Source organism: Myotis yumanensis, unplaced genomic scaffold, assembly GCF_028538775.1.
Source record: "Myotis yumanensis isolate MYYU_CA2020_CCGP unplaced genomic scaffold, mMyoYum1.0.hap1 SCAF_23, whole genome shotgun sequence".
Classification (NCBI taxonomy): Eukaryota; Metazoa; Chordata; class Mammalia; order Chiroptera; family Vespertilionidae; genus Myotis; species Myotis yumanensis.
This window is the reverse complement of record NW_027223774.1, coordinates 8,295,701-8,314,543: the sequence shown is the minus strand read 5'-3', so window position 1 is coordinate 8,314,543 and position 18,843 is coordinate 8,295,701. Positions and strand designations below refer to the sequence as shown.

At 55.7% G+C, this 18,843-nt stretch overlaps 1 protein-coding gene and 1 long non-coding RNA gene across 3 annotated transcripts; both read left to right on the top strand.

Moving 5' to 3' along the window:
* Positions 1-525: 525 nt before the first annotated feature.
* Positions 526-1,817, top strand: LOC138999932 (uncharacterized). The gene is made up of 2 exons (XR_011469478.1): positions 526-657; positions 1,187-1,817. It is a non-coding gene; the product is annotated as an uncharacterized lncRNA (long non-coding RNA).
* A 2,833-nt stretch (positions 1,818-4,650) lies between these two features.
* Positions 4,651-17,801, top strand: LOC138999863 (kallikrein-5-like). 2 transcript variants are annotated; one of them, XM_070402079.1, is made up of 6 exons: positions 4,651-4,800; positions 5,345-5,422; positions 9,902-10,193; positions 11,395-11,651; positions 12,681-12,814; positions 17,401-17,801. In XM_070402079.1, exons 2-6 carry the CDS (start codon positions 5,350-5,352, stop codon positions 17,554-17,556), a joined length of 912 nt encoding a protein of 303 aa, XP_070258180.1. In that variant the 5' UTR covers positions 4,651-4,800; positions 5,345-5,349; the 3' UTR covers positions 17,557-17,801. The 2 variants fall into 2 exon arrangements, with proteins under 2 accessions (XP_070258180.1, XP_070258179.1); XM_070402078.1 differs by lacking the exon at positions 4,651-4,800 and adding an exon at positions 5,027-5,142.
* Positions 17,802-18,843: the final 1,042 nt, after the last annotated feature.

The window sequence follows — 18,843 nt, the reverse complement described above, 5'->3', positions numbered from 1 at the left end:
CCTTTTGAGCTCGGCGTGCCAGCATTTTGAAAAACCCTAACTTAACTCTGGTGCCGTGTCACACGCAGAAATTTTTTGATATGTGCAACCATAGTAAAACAAAGACTTCTATTTTTTTGATATTGATTTTATATATTTAAATGCCATTTAACAAAGAAAAATCAACCCCAAAAATAAGCTCGCGTGTCACCTCTGACACGCGTGTCATAGGTTCGCCATCACTGGCCTAGGAGATAGGAAAAACCAACAGGAAATGAGGACTCATGAGACGGGAGGGACTAATGAGGAAGACGAGCCAACGGGAGGGAAGAATGGCATAAAGAAGGACCTATCAAGAGTCCAGGCCAATGGAAATGGGTTTTAAGAATAAGAGACAAATGGGGAGAAGGGAACCAGTGGGCAATGGGGACCAGCAGAGGAGGGAGGAGTTGTAGGGCTCGGATGGTCGCTGGGGAGGATGTGGGAAGGATGGGTTCTGAAGTGAGCCCGCCCCACCCCCTCTCTCTCTCTCTCTCGTCAGGTGCGTTTCCTAACACCATCCAGTGTGCAGATGTCCACCTGGTACCTCATCAGGACTGTGAGCGTGCCTACCCTGGCCAGATCACCCAAAACATGGTGTGTGCTGGGGATGAGAAGTACGGGAAGGATTCCTGCCAGGTGAGACCGATGACGGGACCCTCCAGCTATACAGCAAAGGACAGAGACACGAAAACACAGACAGAGACAGGAAGAGAGAGACACACACACACACAGAGACCTTACTGGGGCTTTACAGAGATAAGCTGGGAGAGACTTTGAGGCATGAAAAGGGTGAGAGAGCCCTGGCTGGTTTGGCTCAGTGGATAGGGCATCAGCCTGCGGACTGAAAGGTCCCAGGTTCGATTCCGGTCAAGGGCACATGCCCGGGTTGCGGACTCGGTCCCCAGTTGGGGGCGTGCAAGAGACAGCTGGTCAATGACTCGCTCTCATCATTGATGTTTCTATCTCTCTCTCCCTCTCCCTCTCTGAAAGCAATAAAAAATGTGTGTGTGTGTGTGTGTGTGTGTGTGTGTCTGTCTGTCTGTCTGTCCCTGAGTCTCTCCCTCTCTGAGTGTCTCTCCCTTTCTGCATGTCCGCGTCTCCTCCTGTCTCTCTGTCTCTGTCTCTCTCTCCCTGTATTACTGACTCTCTCCCTCTTTCCCCGAAGGGCGATTCCGGGGGCCCACTCGTGTGTGGAAACCGTCTCCGAGGCCTGGTATCATGGGGTGACGTCCCCTGTGGATCCAAGGAGAAGCCGGGAGTCTACACCAACGTGTGCAGATATCACCAGTGGGTCCGGAGAACCATTTGGGCCAACTCACTCTGACATGTGGCATCCAACCCTTGACCTCGACCTCTCCGTACCGCCTCCAGGACATCTCTGATCAAGACCGTGCCTCCTCCCCTCCAACCCCGCCCAGAATCAACCCTTAATGCTTCATTCTGCCTGATTTTACCCCAGCCCCATCCCTGGGGGTGAGCGGGGACCCGGGCTGAGGTCTTGCCCCCACCACGAAGAGAAAACAGGAAACTGGCTTCCGAGCAGCCCTCCCTCCTGATGATCCCAGGGGCATGTTGTCTCCCCGCAGAGGAGTGGGCACGCGCCTGGAGAAACCCGGGTTGGAACCCCAGCTCTGCCTCTTGCTACCCGTGCAGACTCTCATCTGTAAAATAGGGACAATAACACTGTGCTCCTCATAACTCAGTGGCCGCCGTTGGGAGGATTCAAGGTCTGGAACGTGGGAAACACGGGCACCAGGGCCCGGCACGCCTGCCTGCTGAATAAAGAGTAAATTTCACTGCTGGTGACACTTGTTGTTTTTCTCCCACTTCTGCTGCCCTGGGACCCAGCTATGCTTAGTGCTTCCAGCAGCCTGGCCGGCTTAGGCGGTTAATCCTCCAGGGTCCGTGGGAGATGGTGCTAGGCCTGGAACGCCAGGCGGAAGAAGCTGGCCTGGATCCTGAGGACCCTGAGGGAAGGATGGACGGGGTCAGATCTGGGTATTAGAATATCTCACTGGGGTGCATTCGAGGTGGGGGGATGGGCAGGGAGGAGCAGACAGCCAGAGCTGAGTGAGGACCCAGGCTTCCGCATGCCTTCTGGGGTTCTCCCATCAACATGCACCACGAGTGACCCCAACCTGTGTCCACCCCTCTGTCCCCAAACCCCAGGCCCGGGCCTGTCCCCAGAGAGGCATTCTTCTCTTACAACCCCCACGGCCCCATCCCTGAGGAAGACAAAACAACATCTAAGTCACGTGGGGCGACTGGGGCCCCCCCCCCACTGGCACCTGCCTTGACTGGCCTGGGGCCTGTGGGCTGGGGGCAGCTCCTGCATTCAGCATCTGCCCCCTGGTAGTCAGTGTGTGTCATGTGACCGGTTGTTCTGCTATTCAGTTGATTTGCATATTAGGCTTTTGTTATATAGGACTAGAGGCCCAGTGCACAAAAATTTGTGCACTCGGGGTGGGGGAGGGTGGTCCCCCAGCCCGGCCTGTGCCCTCTCGCAGTCTGGGACCCCTCGGGAGATAACGACCTGCTGGCTTAGGCCTGCTCCCAGGTGGCAGAGGGCAGGCCCAATCCCTAGGTGCAGCCCCTGGTCGGGCTCAGAGCAGGACCAATTGGGAAGTTGGGGCGCCGCCCCCTGTCACACTCAAGGCAGGGTTGATGGGGAGGTTGCTGCGCCACCCCCTGTCACACACAGAACAGGGTCGATCAGGGGGTTGGGGAGCTCCCCCCTGTCACACACAGAGTAGGGCCGATAGGGGAGTAGGGGCACCGCCCCCTGTCACACACAGAGCAGGGCCAATGGGGAGGTTCTGGCTCTACCCTGTCACACACAGAGCAGGGCCCGTGGCGGGGAGGGGGTTGGGGCGCCTTCCCCTGTCACACACAGAGCAGGGCGGATAGGGAGGTTGTGGCCCCGCCCCCTGTCACACACAGAGCTGCAGGGCGATCAGGGGTTTTGGGCTCTGCCCCCTGTCATGCTGATCCTGGTGCCGGGTGCCTCGCTGCTCCGCTGATCCCAGTGCTGGGAGGCATATTACCCTTTTACTATATAGAATAGAGGCCTGGTGCACGGGTGGTGGCCGGCTGGTTTGCCCTGAAGGGTGTCCTGGATCAGGGTGGGGGTCCCCACTGGGGTGCCTGGCCAGTCTGGGTGAGGGGCTGAGGGCTGTTTTCCGGCTGGCGAGTAACTGAAGCTCCCAACCACTCCTTGTTTTCTTTTTTTTTTCTTTTTTATTCTGGGCCAGCTTTAGCTCTGAGGCCTCGCTGCTGAAAACATCGATACAATGTTGCAGTCTGGCTGGCTTTCAGTCCAGCTTCTTATTTGCAACATAGTACATAGTTGCTTAGAGTTGCAGCTGAGAGGCCGGCAAGTTAGGTGGGAACGTTGGAGTCCGCAGTCACTGAAGCAAGCAAGCCTCCCTGCTCGCTTCAGTGCATGGCTGCCGGCCACCATCTTGGCTGACAGTTAATTTGCATAAGGATACGCTGATTAGCCAATGGGAAGGGTAGCGGTCGTACGCCAATTACCATGTTTCTCTTTTATTAGTGTAGATATTTTCCCCCTGTGCACTAAGCCAGCCTCAAGGGCTCTCAGACCCTCCTCAGGACAGAGTGAGGGAGACAGCTGTGACCTCCCTTCAAGGCATGTGACCTCCACCAGGCCAGCATCTGTGTCCATTTGTCTTGGGTAGATGAGCCAGGCGCACAGTAGGTGCTCAGCCTGTACGTGCTGAATGAGTGTGTGGCTCTTACAGCCTCGTGGGGACAAACACTTGGAGTCACAGTGAGAGATGTTTGCACAGAGTCGGGGGCACCCAGAAAGACCGGATGGAGAAGAGGTCAGGAGAGGCAGCCCCAGATGGCCCGGGACCAGGGAGGGACAAGTCGCCTTTGGGGTTCCCCACCCAGTGCCCCATTTCTCAAAGGGCCAGGAGCCACCCACCCCCTCAGCCTCAGGTGGCCCTGCCCAACTTTCTCACCCACGCCTGGCTGTGCAGCTGAGCCACCGCACCTGCGGGGGGAGGGGGGGCTGGATCCTGACCCCTTTCTGCTCCCTGCTCCGTAGCACCAGGGTGCCGCAAGAGAAGGGGTTGTGGGGTGTCTTGGCAAAGTGGCCTGAGTTTTCTGGACCCAAAATGCAGGGTTGGAGAGCCGGAGGGACAGAGAGAGAGAGAGAGAGAGAGAGAGAGAGAGAGAGAGAGAGACTCAGAGAGAGGTTGAGGAGGATCGAGCACAGGGGAGGAACGATACAGAAACCCAGAGGTGGAGAGAGATTGACCAGGAATCACAGACACACGAAGGGGCAAGGATATGATGGTGGCCATGGTTGGGCGGGCGCGCCTCACAGCTCTGAAAACTGTACGTGTGAAGTTCGCACGGTTTCTTGCGCCCCAGTTATCTCTCCATTAAGCCGTTTAAAAAAAAAAATAAAGAAGAATTGCAGCGGGTATTTGACAAGCAAAGTGCTCTGAAGCATTCAAAAGAGAGAGGATCGTGGAGACGCAGAACAAGGGCAAGATGTGGAGCCACAGAAAGGCCCAGGGGGAGGGAGGGAGGAACAGACACGTTGAGACACAGAGAGACGGGGATTGGAGAGAGAGAGAGAGAGAGAGAGAGAGAGAGAGAGAGAGAGAGAGAGAGAGGCAAAAAGTGATCCTCTGTGGACACCTTATCCCGAAAGAGACTCATAGATTCGGGGGGAAGCCAAGAGGGAGAGACTGGAAGGTGGACGAGTTGGAAACGCGGAGACGAGGGTTGGAAGGGTGACAGGAGGTGAGAGCAGGCGCGGGGAACCGGGAAAAACCTGGGGCCGAGCCGCGCGCCCTGAGCGCAGACCCCTCCCCATCCCGAGGCCAGGAGGCGGGGAGTGGCTGTGGGGACTGGGTGGGGGGGTGCTCTGGGGGCGGAAGTGGGGGCAGGCGAGAGGAGTGATTGCTAAGACCCGCCAGGACGCCTCACTCCCCGGGAATGCGCCCTGGGCGGCCGTGGGTGGTTATAACCCAGACGGGGTGCCGGGCGCCGGGGAGGAGGCGGCGGCGGCGGGACGGCGCGGGCCCGAGACGTCTGCGCTGAGCTGGGAGTGGGCTCCCCACCCCCTGCCGAGGGGACGTGCAGGTGAGGCCGGGCGAGGGGAGGGGGGCAGCGAGGGAGAGGCAGCTCTCTCTGACCTCCCTCCCGGCCCCGACTGCAGGGTCGGTTCCCAGGTGGGCAGTGTCCCGGGGCCCCTCTCCGCCCTAGGACCCGGGGGAGGGGAGGAAGGAGAGGGGGTGCCCGTCATCACTTGGCCTCCCGCTCTCTGTCCCCCTGCCGGGTGCAGGGACCATGGCTGGGACAGGACCGCCCTGGACGTGGATGGTCGGTGCCCTGCTCACAGCTCTCCTTCTGCGGGTGACAGGTAAGCAGAGGTGCTGCGTGCGTGCAGGCTGCTGTGCCCGAGGGCGGGGGGAGCTCTGTGGCCCGGGAGCGCGGGGGGGGGGGGGGGGGGCGGGGGGGGCGGGGGAGGCTGCTCGGACCCGCGCCAGGTCCGGGCGAGTGTGAGTCCACGTCCATATCTGTGACTGGGTGACTGTGGCGGGTGCAAGGTTGTGTGGCTCCACTTAGGCCCGTTGGACGGCGTGAGGCCGGGCGCGCGGGCGATTGCAGGTGACTGTGTGTTTGTGCGGGGGATTGTGTGTGACTGTGTGTTTGTGCGGGGGATTGTATGTGACTGCGTGTTTGTCCTGGGGATTGTATGTGACTGCGTGTTTGTGCGGGGGACTGTATGTGACTGCGTGTTTGTGCGGGGGATTGTGTGTGACTGTGTGTTTGTCCCGGGGATTGTGTGTGACTGTGTGTTTGTCCGGGTGATTGTATGTGACTGCGTGTTTGTCCGGGGGACTGTATGTGACTGCGTGTTTGTGCGGGGGATTGTGTGTGACTGTGTGTTTGTGCGGGGGATTGTGTGTGACTGTGTGTTTGTCCGGGTGATTGTATGTGACTGCGTGTTTGTCCTGGGGATTGTATGTGACTGCGTGTTTGTGCGGGGGACTGTATGTGACTGCGTGTTTGTGCGGGGGATTGTGTGTGACTGTGTGTTTGTGCGGGGGATTGTGTGTGACTGTGTGTTTGTGCGGGGGATTGTATGTGACTGCGTGTTTGTCCTGGGGATTGTATGTGACTGCGTGTTTGTGCGGGGGACTGTATGTGACTGCGTGTTTGTGCGGGGGATTGTGTGTGACTGTGTGTTTGTCCCGGGGATTGTGTGTGACTGTGTGTTTGTCCGGGTGATTGTATGTGACTGCGTGTTTGTGCGGGGGACTGTATGTGACTGCGTGTTTGTGCGGGGGATTGTGTGTGACTGTGTGTTTGTGCGGGGGATTGTGTGTGACTGTGTGTTTGTCCGGGTGATTGTATGTGACTGCGTGTTTGTCCTGGGGATTGTATGTGACTGCGTGTTTGTGCGGGGGACTGTATGTGACTGCATGTTTGTGCGGGGGATTGTGTGTGACTGTGTGTTTGTGCGGGGGATTGTGTGTGACTGTGTGTTTGTCCGGGTGATTGTATGTGACTGCGTGTTTGTCTGGGGGATTGTATGTGACTGCGTGTTTGTGCGGGGGATTGTGTGTGATTGTGTGTTTGTGCGGGGGATTGTGTGTGACTGTGTGTTTGTGCAGGGGATTGTGTGTGACTGTGTGTTTGTCCGGGGGATTGTATGTGACTGTGTGTTTGTGCAGGGGATTGTGTGTGACTGTGTGTTTGTCCGGGGGATTGTATGTGACTGCGTGTTTGTGCGGGGGACTGTATGTGACTGCGTGTTTGTGCGGGGGATTGTGTGTGACTGTGTGTTTGTGCGGGGGATTGTGTGTGACTGTGTGTTTGTGCGGGGGATTGTATGTGACTGCGTGTTTGTCCTGGGGATTGTATGTGACTGCGTGTTTGTGCGGGGGACTGTATGTGACTGCGTGTTTGTGCGGGGGATTGTGTGTGACTGTGTGTTTGTCCCGGGGATTGTGTGTGACTGTGTGTTTGTCCGGGTGATTGTATGTGACTGCGTGTTTGTCCGGGGGACTGTATGTGACTGCGTGTTTGTGCGGGGGATTGTGTGTGACTGTGTGTTTGTGCGGGGGATTGTGTGTGACTGTGTGTTTGTCCGGGTGATTGTATGTGACTGCGTGTTTGTCCTGGGGATTGTATGTGACTGCGTGTTTGTGCGGGGGACTGTATGTGACTGCGTGTTTGTGCGGGGGATTGTGTGTGACTGTGTGTTTGTGCGGGGGATTGTGTGTGACTGTGTGTTTGTGCGGGGGATTGTATGTGACTGCGTGTTTGTCCTGGGGATTGTATGTGACTGCGTGTTTGTGCGGGGGACTGTATGTGACTGCGTGTTTGTGCGGGGGATTGTGTGTGACTGTGTGTTTGTCCCGGGGATTGTGTGTGACTGTGTGTTTGTCCGGGTGATTGTATGTGACTGCGTGTTTGTGCGGGGGACTGTATGTGACTGCGTGTTTGTGCGGGGGATTGTGTGTGACTGTGTGTTTGTGCGGGGGATTGTGTGTGACTGTGTGTTTGTCCGGGTGATTGTATGTGACTGCGTGTTTGTCCTGGGGATTGTATGTGACTGCGTGTTTGTGCGGGGGACTGTATGTGACTGCATGTTTGTGCGGGGGATTGTGTGTGACTGTGTGTTTGTGCGGGGGATTGTGTGTGACTGTGTGTTTGTCCGGGTGATTGTATGTGACTGCGTGTTTGTCTGGGGGATTGTATGTGACTGCGTGTTTGTGCGGGGGATTGTGTGTGATTGTGTGTTTGTGCGGGGGATTGTGTGTGACTGTGTGTTTGTGCAGGGGATTGTGTGTGACTGTGTGTTTGTCCGGGGGATTGTATGTGACTGTGTGTTTGTGCAGGGGATTGTGTGTGACTGTGTGTTTGTCCGGGGGATTGTATGTGACTGCGTGTTTGTCCTGGGGATTGTATGTGACTGCGTGTTTGTGCGGGGGATTGTGTGTGACTGTGTGTTTGTCCGGGAGATTGTATGTGACTGCGTGTTTGTCTGGGGGATTGTATGTGACTGTGTGTTTGTGCGGGGGATTGTGTGTGACTATGTGTTTGTCCGGGGGATTGTATGTGACTGCGTGTTTGTCCGGGGGATTGTATGTGACTGCGTGTTTGTCCGGGGGATTGTATGTGACTGTGTGTTTGTGCGGGGGATTGTGTGTGACTATGTGTTTGTCCGGGGGATTGTATGTGACTGCGTGTTTGTCCGGGGGATTGTGTGTGACTGCGTGTTTGTCCGGGGGATTGTATGTGACTGCGTGTTTGTCCGGGGGATTGCATGTGACTGCGTGTTTGTCCGGGGGATTGTATGTGACTGTGTGTTTGTCCGGAGGATTGTATGTGACTGCGTGTTTGTCCTGGGGATTGTATGTGACTCCGTGTTTGTCCGGGGGATTGTATGTGACTGCGTGTTTGTCCGGGGAATTGTATGTGACTGTGTGTTTGTGCGGGTGACTGTATGTGACTGTGTGTTTGTCCTGGGGATTGTATGTGACTCCGTGTTTGTCCGGGGGATTGTATGTGACTGCGTGTTTGTCCGGGGAATTGTATGTGACTGCGTGTTTGTGCGGGTGATTGTATGTGACTGTGTGTTTGTATGGGGCCGTATGTGCACCAGTGCAGCTCAATGTGGAGTTGCCCTCCCTCTGAGACAGTGGCTGTGTGAAGGCAGATGGTGCCCGGCGTGCCACGGCACTAACATGCCTGTGTGCATGGTCTGCACATGCGTAAATATGACATGCAAGCGTGTCACTGAGACACTGTGGGTGTGAGAGCAGGTAAGGCCTCCCCCAAGGTGTGCGTCTGGGCAGTGTGCACCACGAGACAGCGGTGTGTGCAGCTGGCCCTGGGAGGCGATGCGTGTGCACTTGTCTGTGACAGCTGTTGTGTGCGTGTTTTCTGGGGTGTGTGCGTGTGTTTCCTGGTGGGGTGCGTGTTTCCTGGGGTGTGTATGCGTGTTCCTGGGGTGTGTGTGTGTGTTTCCTGGTGGGGTGCGTGTTTCCTGGGGTGTGTGCTTCCTGGGGTGTGTGCATGAAGCTTCTCTGCTCTGGGTGGTCAGCAAGAGCATGAACTGATTAGCTGTGGGGGCTGGTGATGGGGTGGGGGTCGTGTCTGTGGGTTTGTGGGGGAGGAGCATTCAGGAGGCGCCTCGTGTCAGAACCAGCTCTGCTCTCCCCTCCATGGGGCTCCCCGGGCTGGGCTCGCTTCCCGGTTCCGCTGGCCCCACCTGAGCGCCCTGACCCTTTTCCTCACTCAGCCGCCCTCAATGCAGGCAGCACCCACAGGCACGGCCCTGGGTTGTGCCCACCCCGTCAGCCTCTAGGACTCCCCGCTTCACCTCGGCCTCAATTCCTAGAGCCCAGCCCCACCTCCGCTCCCCGATGCCCGGCTCTCTGTAGTTGGACTGCCCAGGTGACCCTGGCCTGGGCCCCACCCACACCCAGGCTTGGCCGCCTCCAGCCCTGACCCCATTCCCTGAGGTCTGGCCACACTCCTCGAAACCAGGCCTCACCCCTGAAGCCCCAGGCTGCACCCCCTGACCCTTGGCCCCACCCCTGAGGGTGTCCAACTTTACCCTCCCGGCCCCACCCACTGACCTCTGACCACTCCTAGGGATCTCTCACCGCCTGAGCCCGGACCCTGCCCTTGGACTCTAAGCCTCGCTCCCTCCCAGCGGCTCCACCTCTAGACCCCTGACCCCGCCCCTAAACTCTTGGCCCCACTGTCCCCCCACCGTCCCCCCACCCCCCTCCCACCCCTCCTCGGGCTGGTCCCAGACCCTCCCCCCCTCTGAGTCCCAGCTCCACCTCAGAGCCCCTTCCCTCCTGTTTCCTGCACCCAGAGCCTGTTCTTGCAAATGCCGGTGCTGCCTGCAACAGCGCCCCTGCCTCCGGGACCTCTGGGGGCGCCCGGGACCTCGGAGCCGGGACCAGAGAGGGCACCCGGGACCTCGGAACCGGGACCAGAGAGGGCACCCGGGAGAACGACAGCAGCCGCATCATCAACGGGACAGACTGCCCGGAGCACGCCCAGCCCTGGCAGGCCGCGCTGCTGCTGAAACCCAACCAGCTCTACTGCGGGGCGGTGCTGGTGGACCCGCAGTGGCTGCTCACAGCCGCCCACTGTCGGAAGAAGTGAGTGGGGGCCTCACCCCACAGGGTGGGGGTGGGGGGGACAGGGGAGGCGGCCTGGAGGCCAAGGGCTGGGGGAGATGGATCCGGGCCCAGGGAGCAAGAGGAGGTAGAGTTGGGGATGGGATTAAGGATGGGGTTGGAGCCCTAGCCGGGTTGGCTCAGTGGGTAGAGCCCTGGCCTACCCAGGACTGAAGGGTCCCAGGTTCGATTCCCGTCCAGGGCACGTGCCCGGGTTGCGGGGTCCACCCCCAGTGGGTGGCGTGCAGGAGGCAGCTGGTCAGTGATTCTCTCTCATCATTGATGTTTCTATCGCTCTCTCCCTCCCCCTTCACCTCGGAAATCAATAAAAGAAAATAATAATAATTTTAAAAATGTATATATATATATATATATATATATATATATATTATTGATTTTTATTGATATGACCCCTACTGGGGATTGAGACCGCAACCCGGGCATGTACCCTAAGCAGGAATGGAACCGTGACCTCCTGGTTCAGGGGTCGACGCTCAACCAGAGCCACACCATCCGGGCATCAATAAAAAATATATTTATTTATTTATTTATTTATTTATTTTAAAAGAATGGAGTTGGGGGAAAGAGTGGGGTGGGGACAGAGTTAAGTTGGGGAGAGGGTTGTGGGTGGGGATGGAGTTAGGGATGGGTTGGATTTGGAGGTAGGAATGCGTAGGTTGATGGCTTGGGGTGGGTGAGGGATTTAGGGATGGGGTTAGAGTTGGGCTTGAGGTTGGGAACGGGGATGGACACGTATCTGCTGATGGTTTGGGTTGGGGACGGAATTGTGGTTGACTCTAGAGTCGGAATGGATGGCTATTGGGATGGCGTTGGGGTAAAGTTGATATTGGGAATAGATGGGGATTGAGGATGGGGTTGGGATTAGGGTTATGGGTGGGGTTGAGATGGTTGGCTTGAAGGTGGGGATGGTTAGGTTTGGGGTTAGGGATGCTTGTTTGGTTTCTGTGTGGGGAAAGGATTCAGGGGGCAGTTGGGGAGGGGGTGGGGGTGAGTTGAAGATGTGACTGGGGTGGGGACAGGCAAGGGGCTGGAGATGACGATGGCGTTGGGCTGGGTTGAGGATAACGGTGGGTTGGGGTTGGGACCAGGTTTGCGGCTGCGGTTGGCATTGGATATGGGGCTGGGGGTCGGGGTTGGTGGTGATCTGCAGCGTCTTCCTCAGAATTTTCAAAATCCGTCTCGGCCACCGCGCCCTGTCGCCCATGTATGAACACGGGCAGCAGCTGCTCCGAGGGGTCAAATCCATCCCCCACCCCGGCTTCTCCCACCCTGGCCACACCAACGACCTGATGCTCATCAAACTGAACCGGAAAGTCATGGAGACGCAGAACATCAAGCCCATCAGCATCTCCTCCCACTGTCCGGCCGTTGGCACCAGCTGCTTGGTGTCTGGCTGGGGGACAACCAGCAGCCCCCAGGGTGAGTGTCCAGGTCCCTGTGTGTGTGTGTGCCTGTGAGTGTGTGTGTGAGTGTGTGTGCGCGAGTGTGTGTGCCAGTGTGTGAGTGTGTGTGTGAGAGTGTGTGTGTGAGTGTGTGTGTGTATGAGTGTGTGTGAGCGTGTGTGCGTGAGTGTGTGTGAGCGTGTGTGCGCGAGTGTGTGTGCGAGTGTGAGTGTGTGTGTGTGTATGAGAGTGTGTGTGTGAGTGGTGTGTGTGCGCCTGCGAGTGTGTGTGTGAGCGTGTGTGCGCGAGTGTGTGTGCGAGTGTGTGTGCGAGTGTGTGTGTGAGTGTGTGTGAGTGTATGAGAGTGTGTGCGAGTGTGTGTGAGTGTGTGTGAGTGTGTGTGCGAGTGTGTATGAGTGTGTGTGAGTGTGTGTATGAGAGTGTGTGTGTCTGAGAGAGTGTGTGTGTGTGTGTATGAGAGTGTGTGTGTGAGTGGTGTGTGTGCGCCTGCGAGTGTGTGTGTGAGCGTGTGTGCGCGAGTGTGTGTGCGAGTGTGTGTGCGAGTGTGTGTGTGAGTGTGTGTGAGTGTATGAGAGTGTGTGCGAGTGTGTGTGAGTGTGTGTGAGTGTGTGTGCGAGTGTGTATGAGTGTGTGTGAGTGTGTGTATGAGAGTGTGTGTGTCTGAGAGAGTGTGTGTGTGTGTGTATGAGAGTGTGTGAGTGTGTGTGTGTATGAGAGTGTGTGTGTGTGAGTGTGTGTGTGAGTGTGTGTGTGTGTGTGTGGATATTCTCTTCATGGATGAGAGAGAGAGAGAGAGAAACATCGATCGGTTGCCTCAACCGGGGGTGGGGAGAGAACCTGCAACCCAGGCACAAGCCCTTGACCTGGACCCCAACCCACGCCCCTTCGGTGCCCAGGTTGTCGCTCCAGCCCCACCAGCCGGGGCTCCAGGTCCCTCCGGATGCTCACGCATGTCTGCCTTCTCCCTGTGTCTGTCCGAGCACCCTGCCCCCCCCCCCCCCCCGCCGCTCACGGTGGTCCCGCTCTGCCCGTCTCTGTCCGGCAGTGAACTTCCCCAAGGTCCTCCAGTGTCTGAACATCACGGTGCTAAATCACGAAAGGTGCCAGGAGGCCTACCCGCACCAGATCGACAAGACCATGTTCTGCGCCGGCGACGAAGCGGGCAGAGACTCCTGCCAGGTAAGAGCTGAGACGTCCGTTCGCTCAGCAGGTTCACGCGGGAGTGCCGCCTGTGGGACCTGGGGCCTGGCTCAGCGCTGAGCAGCCAGGCACGACGGAATCCACCAGGACCCCGGTTCTCACTGCCCATAGGAATATAATAGCGTGAGGCATGCCTGTAATTTTAAGTTTTCCAGTAGCAACATTTTTAAAATATATTTTTATTGATTTCAGAGAGGAAGGGAGGGGGAGGGAGAGAGAGAAACAACAATGATGAGAGAGAATCATTGATTGGCTGCCTCTTGCATGCCCCCTACTGGGCATTGAGCCTGCAACACAGGCCTGTGCCCTTGACTGGAATTAAACCGGGGACCCTTCAGTCTGCAGGCCGGCGCTCTAGCCACTGAGCCAAACCAGCTAGGGCTAGCAACATTTTTTTAAAGTAAAAAAAGAAATTAGGTGAAATTAACTATCTTAATAATATGTTATATTTAACCCAATGTGTCTTAATTAATTTCACAATTTATATATATATAAAAGCCTGAGCGACCGTCTGACCGTTCAACCGGTAGCTATGACATGCACTGACCACTAGGGGGCAGACGCTCAGCGCACAGGCATGGAAACATGCAACAGACTGATGAATCTCAGAGGGAAGGGCGGGGGGAGGGTGGGAAGAGATTAACCAAAGATCTTATATGCATGCTAGAGGCCCAGTGCATGGATTTGTGCACCGGTGGGGTCCCTCAGCCTGGCCTGCGGGGATCGGGCCGAAACCGGCAGTCCGACATCCCCCAAGGGGTCCCAGGTTGAGAGAGGGCACAAGCCAGGCCGAGGAACCCGATTCGTGCACCAGGTCTCTAGTGTAATTAATATAAATCAATTGTAAAATGAACTATTTGACATTCTTTTTTTTTCAATTCTAAGTCTTTGAAAGACAGTGTGTAATTTTTTTTTAACCCTCACCTGAGAGTATGCTTTTATTGATTTTTAGAGAGAGAGTAAGGAAGAGAGAGAAAGAGAGAAACATCCATCGGTTGCCTCCCATATGCATCCCGACTGGGGATCGAACCTGCAACCTAGGTATGTGCCCACCACCTTTTAGTGTACGGGACAATGCTCCAACCACCTGAGCCACCCAGCCAGGACAGCCAGTGTGCACGAATTTCTACACTGGCCGCAAAGGTGGGTTAGCCACGGTTCACACGCTCACCAGCCCCCGGTGGCGAGTGGCTCCTGTGTAAGACAGCACAGATCTAGAGGGAGTGGTGAAGGCTGCTTGGTATGGTTGTGCGCTGCGCAAAGAAATCAGACCTCAAGGGGCCCCCTTCCCGTGACCCACATCACAGTGTAGCCTGTCTATTGGGGCAAATTTCAAGCAGACGGCAGATAAGTGTCTTGTTCCCACAATATTTGTAGCATGAAGGTTTTTCAACAAATGCTAGTAAGATGTCTTGAAGAAGGAAAACAGAAACCCATGCTAGAAGAAGAATGTGCGTCCTGGCCAGTGTGGCTCAGTTGGTTGGGCATCATCCTGTGCACTGAAAGGTTACCGGTTCAATTCCCAGTCAGGGCACATGCCCGGGTTGGGGGCTCGATCCCCCATGGGGGCCTCACAGGAAGCAGCCAGTCAATGTTTGATATTTCTCTCTTTCCTTCCTTCATCTTCTCTCTCTCTCTCTCAAAAAAAAAGTCAATAAAATTTTTTTTTTAAAGAATGTTTAATATATAAGATTGATACCAAAGTTGTTAAAAGGACTAGAGGAGCAAAAAGGTTTTTTAAAATGGCCCAAGAAATGGCATACATAGAGTCATTTCAGAGACTGGTAAGGGCTATACAGAGAATAAAACATAGCTCTATGATAGCAAGTGATAGGGGCAGCATTCACAAGGGTGCTCGGGAGGGCCTCCTGCAAGAGGTGGCATATGAGCAGGGACTGAATGACACCAAGGAGCCAGCCTTGCAAAGGTTAAAGGGCGAGTAAAGCATGTGCAAAGGCCCTGAGGCAGAAAGGAGTTCAGCTGATTCAAAGAACAGAAAGAGAAGCCAGTGTGTTTGGGGACCATGTCTGGGGGAGTAACGGGGACCAGTAGGAGTTGAGGCTGGAGAGATGGCTGGGGGTCCGTGTTCAACAATACTTTCTTGATCCCCAACACAGAGTTTCTCTATGTTCTCATGGAAACTACATCTATTGCGGGTGATAGAAATTAAAATTAAACTGATACAGCAATCAGGATCCTTCCCCTGTATTCAGGCCCCCGAGGGTTCTAGTGGAATGGACATTATCAAGCTCTTAACCACCACCACCACCACCCCAATTTTACAAACCTCACCATTGCAACAGCTTCCCAGGTCTCCAATTTCAGTTCTGTTCCCACTTAACAGTAGAAGCACGCACCTCTGCATCGAGGGGTGGGGGTTATCAGAAGAAAACACATCTAGTTTGAATACCAGCCTTTTAGACCATTTTGGCCAAGTTTGGTACCTTGTGTTTTGTTGTTTTGTTTTGGGTTTTTTTATTTGTTTTTTTTTTGGGGGGGGGGGATTGTTTGGTTTGGTTTGGTTATTTTGTTGGGGTTTTTGCAGACTACAAGCTGGCTTTTCGTACCAGTGTGTGGGCTTGGCCACTAAAAGCAGGAAATAATAACAGCAATATTAATAGGAATAATATAATAATGGGAGCGGCTAATTGCCTAAGTGGCTCACTTAGTCAGCCGATTAGCTCATTATTATTGGCTCTACTTTACAGACCAGGAGCCACGGCTCGGCGCACTTAACGAACCGCCGCTCCAAAGGAACCCTACGGGGATAGTAAGCCAAAAATCATGAGACAAATTAAGCCGCGAGAGAGCTGAAATTTCGAGGTCAGGGGAGCGAAGCTGTTCTGCCGAGAAATGGTGTCTGCTGGTAGGGAAAGAGGCCAGGCCTTAGGCTTTCTTTGCATCGACTCCAGACTCTGTGGACTCATTCATAATTTGTAAGCACATCAGTAAGAAAAGGCAGTAAAGAGTGGCGAGCATTATTACAGGAGGGTAATCCCAGCCTCAGCCACCCAAATGAGTCCACGGGGGCAGGTCTGTCCACGCAAGAGGCCCCAACCCTCAAGAAAGGTTTAAAGAGTTTATTTGAGCCAGACCCCAGAGCAAAATCTCAAAAGATTGAGACCATGGTCCAGGGGATGGCAGGCTGGTGCTTTATTTTATTGCGAGAGGCCCGGTGCACGGATTTGTGCACCGGTGGGGGGTCCCTTGGCCTGGCCTGCGGGGATCGGGCCGAAACCGGCTCTCCGACATCCCCCGAGGGGTCCCGGATTGCGAGAGGGTGCAGGCCAGGCCGAGGGCCCCCACCGGTGCACGATTGGGGCCAAGGAGGGACTGCAGGATGTCCCATCTTGCCCAGCAGCAAGCTAACCTACCAGTCAGAGCATCTGCCCCCTGGTGATCAGTGCATGTCATAGCAACTGGTCAGACGGTCGGAGGGACAATTAGCATATTAGGCTTTTATATATATAGATTAGCATCAACGCAGAAGAGGTAAGGAAGGTTGCATGATATCCATGGGTGGTGGGTGAAGGAGGTGGGAGAAACCAAAGGGAGGCTGGGGGGTTCTCTAGGATCAGATGCAAAGTAACATGGGGAGATGTATGTTTCTTTTACATGTGGATGCAGGGTAGTTAACCGTGAATATACACGGTTACCAAGCTACACGGGTGAGAGATAACAATGAGGAATGTTGGGGTCCCCTCCTCCCAGTATCCAAGCATTTATCCTGCAGCCCTGGAGAGGAGCTCGTTGGATAGTTAAGGTTGTTGTTATTCCAGATGCACAAAACCCATGGACAGGGCTGGCTCAAGGTAAAGGTTAAACCTGTCACATAGGATTTAACGTCCTGCAACTACCCAATCGATTAGGATTTTTCTTTTTTATGATCAGGACATCCTGTGTGGTTGGTCACTTTCAGTTGCTGAGCTCGTCAGACTCGCCAGGGAGCCCCCCTTTTTATTTACAGTTTTTAACGGGGGCGGAGGGGTAGGGGGTAATTCTGCACCGCCCAGGGGACATCTAGCAATACCTGGAGATATTTTTGATTGTCCGGGGGTTGGGGGGGAGAGAAAGGAGAGAAACTGCTGGGTTCTAGTGGGTAGAGGCCAAGGATGCTGCTAAACCAATGTCAACGGATTGATAAACTGTCTTCCAAGGACTGAGATTTGCCTCTCAGCAAAAGCGAAGTCTCAGTACAAGTAGCGTTGGTGTCAGGGGAGGGTCCAGAGCGAGGAAGGGAGAGGAAGGAGTGTCTGGTTGGAGACACACAGTACCTGCTGGAGGAGAGAGGAGAGAAACAGCGAGAGATGCAGTGGGAGAGACAGACAGTGGAAAGGGTGGGCTTGGGTCGGGAGGGACAGAAGACGGGTGTAGGGTGGACTGTTAACATTCTCTCTCTCTGTCCCTCTCTGTCTCTCTCTGTCTCTCTCCGCGTCCCTGCGTCTATCCACGTTTTCCCATCTCTGTGTGTCTCTCTCGATGCTCCGCCCCTCCCTCGCCTGTGTCTCCCTCTCCCCACCTCCCCACGTCTCTGCTTCTCTCTGTGCCTCCCTTTCTCCCCGCAGGGTGATTCCGGGGGCCCCGTGATCTGCAACGGCACCCTACAGGGCCTGGTGTCCTGGGGGGACTTCCCCTGTGCTCAGCCCGACAAGCCCGGGGTCTACACCAACCTCTGCATGTTCACCAAGTGGATCCGGGACACCATACGGGCCAACTCATGAGGCATCCCAGGCCCCGGCGTGCAGGAGACCCCCACCCCCTGCACGTCCTCACCGGTGCAGGGACCTGACACTCCTTCCAGAGCCCCCCCGCCCCCCAACTCCTTCCTGAGGATGCTGAGGATGTAACGTCCAGCCCCCTGAGTTTCCAGGGCCTCCCTTCCCCTGACAGTGGACCGATCCCATCTCTGCAGTCGGGTCCCGGGGGCATGTCCTCCAAAGGCCAGAAATAAAGCGTCCAAGGAGAAGTGGACTCTGTGTGTGGTCTTCTCGCCGCCGCACTCCCTGGACCCCGGGCAGGGCAGCCCCTCCCTACCACGGGACTGGCTCTGGGAGGTTATTTCCGATGAAGACACGGGCCCACTCCAGCTGCTTCCCATGTTCTTCCCAATATTGAGAGAGCGTCTGAGCGTCGGGTGCCGGGAACTGTCCCAGGGGCTGGGGACACCTCAATGGGCAAAACACAGAAAAAAAATCCCTACCCCTTGGAGCTCACGCTCCAGGCAGAGAATCAGGAGACGGACAAACACATTAGATACCATTGCGATTAAATGACCCGAATCAGATGAGAACGGGGCACGAGGAAAGAGAGGGAGGTTGTGGGGAGGGGGCTGTTTATATTAGACTAGAGGCCCAGTGCACGAAATTTGTGCACTGGGTGGGGGGAGGGTCCCTCAGCCCCGCCTGCGCCCTCTCACAGTCCAGGACCCCTCAGGGGATGTCCAACTGCCAGTTTAGGCCCGATCCCACAGGAGATCCGGCCTAAACCGGCAGTCAGACATTCCTCTCACAATCCGGGACCGCTGGCTCCTAACTGCTCGCCTGCCTGCCTGCCTCATTGCCCCTAACTGCTCGCCTGCCTGCCTGAATGCCCCTAACCACTCATCTGCCTGCCTGATCGCCCCTAGCCACTGGCCTACCTGTCCGATCACCCCAACTGCTTGCCTGCCTGCCTGCCTGCCTGATCTCCCCTAACCACTCGTCTGCCTGCCTGAACACCCCTAACTGCTTGCCTGCCTACCTGATCACCCCTAACCGCCTCTGCCTCGGCCCCCACTGCAGGAGCTTCGTCCGGAATGATGTCTGGGAGGTTGTTCAGCTGTCCGGTCTAATTAGCATATTATGCTTTTATTATTATAGATGGTCATGTCCTAAACCCTCTAAACCCTGGAACCTGTGAATACGTGACCATGTAGGGCAAAGGGACTTTGTGGGTGTGATTATGTGAAGGGTCTTGAGATAGAAGTATTGTCCTGGGTTAACTGGGTGGGACCATTGTAATCCCAGGGA